Raw genomic sequence first — 12,785 nt, forward strand, 5'->3', positions numbered from 1 at the left:
CATTTATTTGAATGAATTATAATAAATAGTTATTAGAGAGAGAGCGAGAGAGAGGTGTGCATGTGTGAATGACCTACATCTATGCCTCATCTCTACTAATGATGAAGCTATGAGTTTAACTACTGTATACAACCGTAACTGTATGTTACTATAGTTACAGTTTATAGGCAGCACATTAATTTAGAGCAGTGATTAAACTGACTGGAATTACCTGTGCAGTGTACAGTTTGAACGCACACCTTCCAGCCAATCAATATCGAGTATTCAGACAGACCGTGGTATAAATACAAATAGATCAATCAACACACTGAAATATTAGCTTGTTAAATCTATCTAATTGAAAACATTGAACACTGAATATACAGTTTAGTGTTTGAGGAGGAAAGGATACAGTACATCACTCATTTTGTTGCTAACAAAAGACGAACATGGAGACTTCCAAATTAAGTCGAAGGCAGCATAAGATTATGACTTATTTGTACTAATGTTTAAGATAGAGAATTCTCTCTGCCACTCTGTATAAGAGTGTCTGTTAAATGCTGCAAATGTAAATGATATTTATGTTACAGGAATGTTTCATATCCCTGAGGAACTTCATGTTATATTGTATTACCCTACTAGACTCTCAATGGAGATTTCTCTCAAAGTTTACAATTATGTGTTTTACATGTGATGATGATGAAGCTATATGGTTATTTACCAAACAGAGCCACAGTAAGGCTGGTTTATCTACATTATAAGCACAGGTGCTATGGTTTATTCTGCTCCCATGCTCATATTATAGTTTATTTACTATGGCAGGATTTCAGTATGCCCAGAGTTTACACAGGGGCAAAAACAGGAACCAGAATGAATAGAAGCCTTGTTCAGCTGAGGTTGTGATCCTTTTAAGAGTCTGGGTAGGAAACCATGGTCGACGTTGTATCATTTGCTGCATGAATCAGAATCTAACTATGTTCACACAAGCCACTAGAGAGGTATTTCCCATAAACTGGCCCTGAAGGGGCTACATTCCAATTAAATCAAGCCCCCACAGCAGTGATGCAACAATCTGATTCCACTATAACTTAAATTAGCATTATCAAATTTTGAGTGCATCCAAATAACTGATCGCTAAGGTGTCCCATAATTTATAACCTCACACAGTTTAGGTCCTTGTGCCTGCAGTTTTGCAGATGGCAGCAAGTATAATTAAGCTTAATTATAATTAGATGGGGTCCCAGGGGTGGTGGGTGAGGAGTATGGGTATAGGATGGTTGGGTTTCCCTGAGCCTATGGTCATGTGAAGACATGTTAGGCTATTGTAGACAATGCCACGTCTGCAGCTTTGGAGAAGTGAGTAATTACATCTTCTCTATGGTTTGATCTGCTTTGACGCTCTGTGTCTGCTGCAGCCAGAATGGAAAATGCCACGTTGCATAGCTGCTACTTTTTTCCAGCCTTTTTCACATCCAGATGTTTCTCTACATACTCCTCAACAGACGCTGAGAGGACAGGCATTAGCAATCCAGAGCAGAGTATCTCTGACTGCAGTCTCTGAGGCAAAGGGTGCCAAAAGCTGAATGGAACAGCATATAGGATTACTTTAGCCTGATAAATTCTTAGTAACCCACAGTACACATATCCAACCTCTGTCTACCCCCCCCCCCCCCCCCAAATTCCCCCACTCACTCTCACACACACACACACACACACACACACACACACACACACAGAAGGGAGAGAGGGAGGGAGACAGACAGACAGACAGACAGACAGAAGACAGAGACAATATGAAAGTTTACTCTAGAAATACTGTATAATTACTTCAAGTATTTTCACAAAGAGTAGTATTAAGATATATGTGCAAGTTTATATGAAGTATAATGACCATTAATGACTCTAGAATCATATATGAGGACCACTAATTACTTTTGTTGAAAATTTACTAAACATATGTGTTTTTCTCTTAAATATCACACCCACTGCCTTTTTATTTATTTATTTATTTTTAACTGTGCTATTTTCCCTTCCTGAGCAACTGGGTGAGAAGAGTCCTTGTATGCCATGTTTTCATTTTTGAGAACTCAATATAACATCCCTACAGAATTAACACTGATGATCACAGTGCAAAAAACAATATCTTGGCAAGTGAAATATTTCAAATATATTAATATAGGCAAATTCAACTAAAATTTCTCTTTACTAGAATGCTTTAAAAAATAACAATATAAGGTTATTAAGACCAGTTTAATAAAGTAAAGATAGACCAGTGAATGGTCTATTCTATTGCTATTCTATTGGCAGATAAATAGCTTATTTTAAGCATTTAGTTCTAGAAGGAAGAAATTTTTAACTTGAAATGAGTAAATATGTCTAGAAATAGGCTTAATTGTCCTACATTTTTTATATCATAGTCTCATAATGTGAAATACTGCATTAAAGTATAGGAAAAGTATAGGAATACTTTTCCTTTATTCAATTATTAAATATCTTCCCTTGCTAAGATTTTTATTTATTTTTTGCCCTGTAAAAACAATACACAAAACACAACATAAAGTCACACTACAACATCATGATTTTAGGCAAATTGTAAGTTAATTACAATAAAGATATGGCATTTCAGGAGCAATATCTCAGTCAAACAACAAATCTGGTCGATTCAAGTCTGAAATAAAACATTTGCAATTTTGCAAGCTGTACTTTTGGTGCATTCTCCCAAAGTAATTTAGTTTTTCTTTAAAAAAAAAAAAAAAAAAATATTTGCAAACTTTTAAAAGCAAACCTAAAACATTAGAGTATGAAATCCACTCCTGTACTCATTTAAACATGCACAGCAGGCCTGATTTATAGGGCCTGAACCAGAGCTTCAGCTGACTACATAGAGTTAAACAGTGGGACGTCCCACTCCAAGGTTTGACTGGGCCTGCCCACTGCAAATGTCTTCTGTGTCAACTTGTGTTGCTGTTAGATAGTTCCAGACCCCTGCTCTAGCTGACTTCTCCATTGGCTTGCCTGCTTGCTGAAGCGAAGGTAAGACCACTCCATCATTTCCTGACTCCTAAGTTCTTATGCTGGCTGTGAGGTTTTGTTTCTTTTTTTAACTTGCAAAAGAGAAATACATGTCTTCTAATATCATCACTGCTTTGATGCTTTGTTTAATGCTTTTATATGCAACTTAAATATATCAGATAAACTATTTTGATACTGTCATATATTTCTTGAGAACAGCTTCAAGGTTCCAGTGTTATGTTATATGTCTATAAGCTTCTTGTGTCTATTTTGCTTCCAAATGTTACAATCTCTCAATTTTTAAAGGCACCATTTGAGGACACTTTAATAAAATGTTTGCCAGAAATGAGAACATCTCTATCTATTGTTGACACTCAACTAAGGAGCTATGTTAAAGTATTGTGTGCCACATAGGCAATGGGAGGGGTGACCATGTATTTGGGGGAAAGTGGGAGGGGAAAAGGAGTACAAAGCCTGAGAGAGACAGAAAAAAAGCAGACATAGAGAAAGAAAGCAGGTCCATTTTCACATAGATCCCTCCCCTCCCAGTTACTCCCATCGAAAGGAATGCGAGTTGCCATGGCCATTCACACCAGCTGTTAAAATTGTGAGATGTCAGTTCTCTTGACAAACAACAGCACTGTGAGAACAAACTAAATGTCCACAGCTGCTGGATGGACTGTCTGATAAAAAAAAAACATGGAAGTGGGATAATGAGAAAAAACAAAAAAAGAAACAGTGTTTACACAGCAGCCGGTTTAATCCAGGCAATATTCATTTATTATTTAATGGGGAAACATCAGGCTTACTTTAGACACCTGCACAGATGTTTTTCAAAGTATCATTAGAGAGGAAAAAAATGTCACCCAATAATAACAATTTTATCTCAGCTTTTCTTTAGGACTGTAAAGAAAGAGAAATGAAAATCTGAAACTGAAATTGTGGTATATTTCAAAACCACTGGGTAAAAGGTTCATTTCATTTGTCACTTCATAATAGTGATCTTTTGAAAGTCACGACCAGGCTGCAAATATAAGAAGACCATAAATGAAATGTCTTGGTCTAAAGACTCGCCAAATAAAGCATTTGTGCAGTGAGGGCAGGGACTTCCACATGCCATCACCATTTCACTTGGATTACACTGACATGTGAATGGGAATGTTAAATTCAGCAAGTAACAGCTTGGCTTGATGTCTGCTCTGAGTTAAATGGAAGTCTGGATGAAGGCAAAGAGGGCTTCTGGTTTATAATCCCCAAAGGGGGATTAACCTGTAGAGCAAACCAATCCCATGGCATGTAGCCAGAATGCAAAATGGATGTGTCTTGTAATCTAGGAGTGGGCCAACTGGCTATATTTCTGACTTCACCATAATCACCTCATCGCCTTTAAGTCTTATTGAGATAAGAGACTGCTCATAGCATGAATTCCACTTTTAGAGAAAACCATGGGAGCCCAAATTTCCTCAATGGAAAAATTTCCCATTTCCACAGATTCCACAGCTGTTCTTTTTGGCATGAGAAAATTTGACCAGAGAGTAAATCACTTAGAGTTTTAATGTCCCAGCGGCACTGGGGGAAGGGCGAAAGGGCTCCAAAAGGTCAGCTGACTAGAAACTCAGGTTACATGGATTCCATTGCTCTTCTCTGACTCTCTTTTGTCCATGTCTGAGCTCCCTGGGATCAGTATGCTTAATTTCTATCAACCCATTTAACAGAGGGTGGGACAAAGACTACTTCCTTCTCTTGACTTTTGATTGCAGTAAAATGAAGGCTACCTGAAGGATATTCTTAAAATGCAGGGAAAAGAGGAGAGATAAGTATCCATTCATTACCTTCAAGCTACAAATAATCAGAGTCAAACCAAAACAAGTTTGGTGTTTTGAATAGAGCGCCTGCCGTGCTGTCTGTGGTTGTCCTTTGTACCTCTTTCAAAAACCTTACTGGCTTTTGTCAGGTTGGATCTTATTTGTATCTGACCAGCTGACTTGCTGGCAAGTGTTCTGTTTTGTATACTCAGTGGAGATATCAATGCTCAGCAATGAACATCATCCAGACGAAGCACAGTAATTACCTGGAAATGGACAGGTGGCTTGCTCAGTGGTTTCCTGTTCCAAATACTGAACTCTTGTGCCACCCTTTGTGCCCACAGATGCAGGACTAGGCAGAAATTATGGTGTTTTAACACTTATTGAGAAGGGTAAATATTAGCGTTGATGTTTTGAGGCCATGGATGATACAGAATAGGCTTAAATATTCTTTCCTAATTATTTTGGACTCTATAATTTGGAATAAACTTGTTTGTTTCACATTTGAAGAAACAAGGTTCTTTGGGCAAATTGCATGGACAGTGATAAAGAGTGACTCTCTTTATTTTGTGGATTTGTACAGTGTGTCAACGCTACTATTTTTCCAGACCACCTGTTTAAGTCACTCTAGAAAAGCAGAAGGAATTTCCTAATTCTGGCACTTTGAGGGGAGAAAGTGTCTTTGAAGAAGCAGAGCACTGTGCCTCTGTTTTCGTCTCACAGCTTGCTTACCTAACTAACCTCTAAATCAAATAGTGAATGCAAAAAAGGCATCCTTTATGCTGCTGCCACCCCTTAATTTCAAGCTTGTTTGAGTATGAGCACTACTTTCCAAATAAAACAGCTTGTTTTGCTCTTACGTAAGTAGGTCCATCGAACTAACAGCGTTATGCCTCATCTGTGAAAATAAACATGCAAATTTATGTACAAATGTCTCTCGAAGGGAAAGGAATGATCCTTCCAAGCTAAACACTACAGATGATGTGAAGTATTTAACTTTTTTATAGGACAACGTATTCCTAGGGAAATTGTGCTATTTTCCCCTTCCTGAGCAACTGGGTGAGAAGAGTCCTTGTATGCCATGTTTGGAGTCATCAGCCTTTGCAGGGCAAACTCTGTGTTTTTCCACGACTAAATCCATTAGAGATGGCTGGCTGACATCAGTTCCTGAGCAGAAGCTCACTTTTACCCTCTCCAATAAAAAACAGATGGGGGAAGAGGCCTCGATTGGGATTGTTTTGAGTTTGGCTGGCCCGAGTGCTATTTGGCACAAGTCTTCTTCCCCAGCAGCTGCTTGGAGAAACGTGAGATCATGCCACATCGACACAAGAGCAAACATCTGCATCTACAGGACTTGTCAAGGCACATTTGGAGTATTGAATCTCAAAGTGCTCATCAGATTAAATACTAATGATGGGCTACTCCCTGAACATTGCACACTACTGAGTCATGTGAATGCTTACTCTGAATTTTTTCAGAAGATATTGAAATGCCAATGGACACTCAATGGCTGTAAAATATTTAAAGATATAACATAACAAAGCACACAAAGTGTGATTCACATCTTTAATTTCATCCCACCACGCGTATTTCCCTAAAGAATGTGAACTCTTTGTTCATGGAACAAGGATTCCTCTGTCTGTGGCAAAGCACCAGAAAAGATCCTCCCCAAGTTAATCAAGAAGCTTGTAAATCCCATGAAGAATGTTACAGTTCTGCCAATCATATATGTGTACATAAAGTGATATAATCTCTCTCCATATTCAGTCAATATAGCATGTAATTTTAATGCCTTTCCCAAGCATATAATCATCAATACCCTTCTACTGTGTAGCCTATTCATATTCAAAATGAGTTTGAAGAATACATGCTTCCTGTGGTCCCAATGAGAAGCCACCACACAAAGCACAGATCCCTCTTAAACACTGCAATGTCTCAGTTTCTATTTGAAAGGGAATGTCTGCCATGTCATAGTCCCACGAAAAAGCTTCTCAATTGTGAAGCTTTCATCTATGCTGACTTTTAGAACATGTAACCATGATCATCTGATGCATTAGCACAGCACAGCAGACATATGGCCTTTTTTGAACATAAACAAAGTCTCTCTTTATTTATTCACTTATTTTTACTCCCATTTTCTCCCAGTTTGGTCATTTGCCAGTTCCTGCTCACTAACTGCCTTGCCACTATCATACAACGCCTACCAACCAGGGAGGAGGGCTAGCATATTCCTCCTCCTTCTCCACCACTGCCACTGCTTTTGAAACTGTTGCTCATTTTCAGAGAGCAGCTGAACATGTTCAGAGGAAAGTGCTAACTGCACTCCTCCACATACTTAACCTCACAGAAACCCATGATTATGGTCTCTTGTTCTCGCTGACATGGATGGCTGTGGCATCTTTTGGATTCAAATTGATCTCCTGAACTCACAATCTACCTTTTATATGAGGGACATGTCTGTATAGTGCTTTTAAATAGACATTGTCACAAAGCAGCTTTACATAAATCCAGATATAGATTTAGATCCTATTGAGAAAATCAAACCTCATTTTTAATTTGAATCTGGTGGGGGTGTGCTTGTGTGTGTGTGTATTCATAAAGAGAGCACATCTCTTTTAGGGATCTCCCTGAAAATGAAGCAAACAGAACACAGGCACTCAGTGTTAAACATCTCCTGGCTATGGACTCCCAGATGTGAGAGTTAAGCAAGCTGACTCATTTGTGTATAATTACCTCTCAGAGAGAATAAATGGCCGATCTGGTTGGAGAAATCACTTCTAATCGGTCCACTGAAGGCCGCTATAAGGATTATATAAGAATATGCATGTGAACAGGAGTAATATATCTCACAGCACAGACCTGGGCACGTTCACGCCTGATTGTGAACGTGTCAAGGTTGAAATGCACAAATATCATGTAAAATACATGGAGCATGTTCCTGTAGCCAGATCCTTGATATGAATGTATGCACTAGAGCACTGTGATATACTTGGGTCTTTTGGTTTGTTTTACTGCAGCCTGAATCCCAAGATGAGGGTGTGGATCGTCTTCCTTTTGTGCCTTGCTGGAAAGGCCCTGGCTGCCCCAGTAAGTTCACTATCTTTACTGTGTGTGTGTGTGAGTGTGTGTGTGTGTGTGTGTGTGTGTGTGTGTGTGTGTGTGTGTGTGTGTGTACAGCATGTTTATTTTATATATCTGTGGGAACAAGTGTCCCCACAAGGATAGGAATATCTGACAGTTTTGACATTGTGGGGACATTTGGCTGGTTCTCATGAGAACAGCTTTTTATAAAAGCTTAAATGGTAAAACAAACAAACAAACAAATACATAAATAAAGAAATAAGCCAAAATGTCTTAATTTGTTTACTGAGGTTAAAGTTATTGTTAGATTTAGGTGTAGCATAGCAAAAAAAAAATATAGCTGCATAACTGTGTCATTGGAAGGTCCTTACAAGAATACTAAGACAAACGTGTGTGTTATGCACTTGGAGGTCGTAATATTCTCACTAATAAAAAGTGAAGGTGATGATTCACTAGTTTTATGAGGAGTTTTATTTGCTTAAGTTAATTAAATTAGCCCAAGTTTCTGAGGTCAGCTGTAAGGACTTAAACAAAAGTGAGCATCTAATCACACAATTTTTTTTTTTACGGTGTACATTTATTTTGCAGGCCGAAGAGGAGCCAGTCATTGATGAGGTAAGTGCCATTTAATCTGGATATAAAACAGACCAGTCAGGTTGAGATCTTGCAGCTCAGTTTCTCTACAATAGTTTGTTGGGTTTTAGAGAATGAGCACATCCTCTATATGGGATCAGTCATTTTGTGTATAAGGACATCATCCAATCCTGACCCCCTCAAACCTCCTTGCCTTTCCAGTTCACACCTATTATTTTCTTTCAGTCTTTATTCAGATAAAACAGTGTGCAGATTATAATAGTGACTGAATGTTTCTGACAAATATCGAGTCACCATCAGTTATACACACTGTTCCAACACTGCTCTTTATCTCATAACCCAGCAGGTAGAAGTAGGATCCAACCCAGTTCAAGTGGAGACCGGAGAGTTTGATGAAGCCATTGAGGTTGTGGAGGATGTTGCTGCAGAGAGTAAGTAAGCTAAAAAATCCTAAAAAAACCTCAGGAGCTGGAGTTATTAGTACAGATGCATGTAAGAACACAGGCTCTCCAGTGAATCTTACTTTGTTACGATATTCTGAATTCTTTACTTTATAAAAATCTGTGTTTATTTCTCTGTGCCATTTGTGTGATGATAGCATGAGGAAATTATATAGCAGCAAGTTGATGAAAGCTCTGGTAATGATAGGCTGCACTTAAGCCTAAACTAGACTAGCTATAATTATGGAGTGCATTGGACTGTGAGTCTGGAAAATCAGCCACATGGCATGTCTCACAGTTGTGTCATAGAAATGTCTTAACCAGAAAAACGGTATTTTAGAACATTTACTCAAGATGGAAATGGGCACTGAAAAATTTTTTTTTTCTTGCGCTTCCTCTCCCAGACCCCTGCCTCAACTATCACTGCAAGAAGGGCAAGGTGTGTGAGCTTGATGACAACAACGAGCCCCTGTGTGTGTGCCAGGATCCCCTGACGTGCCCTGCCCCAGTAGGAGAGTTTGAGCATGTGAGTTTTTACTGAAGTGATCCTGAGACACATTTCTTTCCTTTCTAACTTTAAAAGGCTATAAATGGGGTTTGGCAATGATGCCTAGTACTACAGAGACATTTTTCTGAGAGAAAAATTTAATTCAACAAGTTCCAGTCAACAAATCACAAAGGAAACAGCCAGACCTCTTCCAGACATGCCCAAAATTTTTTGAGGAGTATCAATCCTGTCATGCTCTCCTATTTACTTTAACGTCCTTGTATCTAACAGGTCTGTGGCACCGACAACAAGACCTATGACTCCTCCTGCCACTTCTTTGCCACCAAATGTGCTCTGGAGGGCACCAAGAAGGGCCACAAGCTGCACCTGGACTACATTGGACCCTGCAAATGTAAGTGCACATCATTGCAGATTTCAGAAAAATGCCATCATGCCAAAATGTGGGCCTTTTCCTCCAGAGAATGTTTAACATTTAAGCCAGTCACAGCATCATCCATAAAAGTTGTGCAAAGCTGAGTGTTTCACTATGATTGATGAGCTCCAGGCTCTAGGCCTCCCTCATAGGGAAAACTACAGGTCCTGACAAGTCTGCATTACTCCATCCCACAAAGCAAGGAGAATTCGCTCCTAAACATGTGCAAGAGAGAGTGTGTGTATGCAGAATCACCTGACTGTCTGGCCTGAAGGGTCCAGATGGAGCTACTCCTCTGGTAAAGCCATGCAACAAAGTGGAGCTGCATAGTCACAGATAAACTGAGGAAAATTTGTTTTGACATGACTTAATATCATTAATGCGACCCAGGGCCCTAAGGTTGTAAATTATACTTTAATTATATATTTAGAACTAGGACCATGGCTGCATAAATGTTTCGTTTACAGTCTGTCAAGATGTTTACTATATAGTAAGTGCGAAGAAGCATGTTAATTACTTTTTACTGTTTGTCTTCATCTAATCTAGACATCGCTCCATGCCTGGAGAATGAACTGGGTGAGTTCCCCCTGCGTATGAGGGACTGGCTGAAGAACGTGATGGTCACTTTGTATGAGCGTGATGAGGACAACAATCTGCTGAATGAGAAACAGAAGCTAAGGGTTTGTCCAAGTTCTCTCTGCCTCATTAGCCCTTCAGAACCTCATTAGTTCCCATACTATCCCTAATACCTTATTGTATATTTGAATTCCAGTGAGGGTACTATAAATTTCCTCAACATGCACTAATATCAAACATGCCAGCTAACAGAGAACGTTTTTCAATATTCAGTAAGGTATTAAGCAGGCTTAAAGGTGAGACCACAATGATTTTTCAGAACGAATTGTCTTGCAATGTTTGCAAAGTACATGTTGCAATAAATTCCCATTTCACAACCCAACTAACATTTTTAGTTTAGCAGAATGTTTTCTGAATGTTCTGGTTCTAGGTTTTAAGACTGTTCAGCATGTCAAGTTTCAGTGAACATTTGTCATAATATAAAGTGCACATATAACGTTTTTGTAAAAATTCAGTCCTAAAATTTTGCTGTAGCATTTTTATTTGTATCAGACTTAAAGTTTCAATAATGTTGTTTTTTTTTGTCTAACCATAAGTAAATATGTCATCAGAACACCCAGGAAAAATGACAGATTAAACCTAAAATTGTTAGCTGGAATGCATTAGGATTATTTTGAAAAATAAAATGCATAGTAATAATGGATGCAAAGTACTTTTTATACAAACGATGCATTATAACTGTTGACCACAGTTGAAATGCTCTAGGTTTTAAGAAAGGTGTGTTTTGTCTCCAGGTAAAGAAGATCTTTGAGAACGAGAAGCGTCTGCAGGCTGGTGACCACTCTCTGGATCTGCTGGTCCTGGACTTTGAGAAGAACTACAACATGTATGTCTTCCCTGTGCACTGGCAGTTCGGCCAGCTCGACCAGCACCCCTCTGATGGGTATGTTCTCACAGGTTTTAGTATCCGTTTGCCAACAAAATAAGTGTTTGCTTATTTTACAGGTACAATACTCTCAAAATACTCTCCGCTCCCCCTCCAAAAAAAAGACCATCTTCATTACAAATGTGTGAATGATGTGTTTCAGCTTTCTGTCCCACACTGAGCTGGCCCCTCTGCGTGCCCCTCTCATTCCCATGGAGCACTGCACCACCAGCTTCTTCGAGGCATGTGATGCTGATCAGGACAAGTACATCGCTCTAGAGGAGTGGGCCAACTGCTTCGGCATTAAAGAGCGTGAGTTTCAAATATTTTTGGAGGTTTCTTCCTTGTGGTTTAAAAAACGATTTATTGACTTTAATCCATTTTTTTGTTTCTGTTTGCAGAGGATGTCGACAAGGACCTTATTGTCTAAAAACTGGCCACCATTGATGCTTTCTAGTTAGCCTGCTATTGGGACAAGGTGCTAACAATTCCCATTAATGGTGCTATTTGCAATTTCCAGTAACCTATGTATACCACTAAGATTTAAAAAAAAAAAAATTAAAAAGGAAAAATGCACAGTCCACATCTACAATCACAGAAAGTGATAATAGCTTCCCATTAAAAAAAATTCTTGTTGGCATTATTTTTTCCAAAATGTGCAAATGGTAAAGCTAACTGAATGAATAGAGTGGACATTTAAAATGTCTGAACATCAGAATGGCAAGATAAACGATGGACTTTGAACGTCGGAAGCCTTGTTTGGATGTTTATGCACAAAGAGTTAAATATGTTTTAAAAGAATCAGGGCTTGATTTTAATGTCAGTTTTAAAGATATTGAGGAGAACTTGTAAAAAGGAAAAAAAATAAAGTTTCCAAATAAATGTCCTTTCTGCTTGCTTTATAAACCTTTTAGTTTTGTTTATTGCACTCTTTGCTGGGGGATACACTGTCTTTGGTTCTTTGTTAGATTTGAGCTCTGAGTAGAAAAACAGTTGATGTGTATTTTCCTGTTGATTCTTGTCAGGGCGAAATGTTGAGCGTTTTAAAAATTTGGACAAGAAAAGAAAATATTAATTGGACTCAAAGAGGAAAGTATCTCGCAGGATGAGAAATTTCTCCCTCCATCATGTTCACGTGCATTTGCATTATTTGCCAAATTGTGAGCTCTTTGAACTCCTTTACACGAATAAAGCTAATGAAGTGTCCAAACCCAAACATTGCATGCATTCTCTCAATGTTTCATCTTTCTGCTCTGGATATCTGCACTGTCTCCCTTTTGCTTCAGCGATGAGATTTCCCATATCTTTGTTTGTATCCAACACAGCTTGCAAAACACTATTAACAAGCTGAGTGTTATATAATGACCCTTTTTTTCTTGCTTATTTTTTGGGACTTGGATCAGTAACTGTATAATTATATGTTAATAGTTCTTATGAACCCTTTCATGCATAA

The 12,785-nt window shown here is 38.6% G+C and overlaps 1 protein-coding gene across 1 annotated transcript; it reads left to right on the plus strand.

Annotated features, from left to right (window-relative positions):
• The first annotated feature begins 2,860 nt into the window (after positions 1-2,860).
• Positions 2,861-12,238, plus strand: sparc (secreted protein, acidic, cysteine-rich (osteonectin)). Its single transcript, XM_017474751.3, has 10 exons — positions 2,861-3,012; positions 7,814-7,883; positions 8,466-8,492; positions 8,815-8,902; positions 9,316-9,437; positions 9,690-9,810; positions 10,378-10,511; positions 11,202-11,350; positions 11,496-11,644; positions 11,734-12,238. The coding sequence occupies exons 2-10, from the start codon at positions 7,827-7,829 to the stop codon at positions 11,760-11,762; spliced, it is 876 nt and encodes a 291-aa protein (XP_017330240.1). The 5' UTR covers positions 2,861-3,012; positions 7,814-7,826; the 3' UTR covers positions 11,763-12,238.
• Positions 12,239-12,785: the final 547 nt, after the last annotated feature.

Source organism: Ictalurus punctatus, chromosome 8 (assembly GCF_001660625.3).
Source record: "Ictalurus punctatus breed USDA103 chromosome 8, Coco_2.0, whole genome shotgun sequence".
Lineage (NCBI taxonomy): Eukaryota > Metazoa > Chordata > Actinopteri > Siluriformes > Ictaluridae > Ictalurus > Ictalurus punctatus.

Excerpts from the sequence above, each read along its gene's own strand:
- sparc (XM_017474751.3), top strand. The coding sequence starts at position 7,827 with ATGAGGGTGTGGATCGTCTTCCTTTTGTGCCTTGCTGGAAAGGCCCTG. Across the intron at positions 8,903-9,315 it reads GGAGGATGTTGCTGCAGAGA|ACCCCTGCCTCAACTATCAC; the intron begins GTAAGTAAGCTA and ends TTCCTCTCCCAG. Across the intron at positions 9,811-10,377 it reads CTACATTGGACCCTGCAAAT|ACATCGCTCCATGCCTGGAG; the intron begins GTAAGTGCACAT and ends CATCTAATCTAG.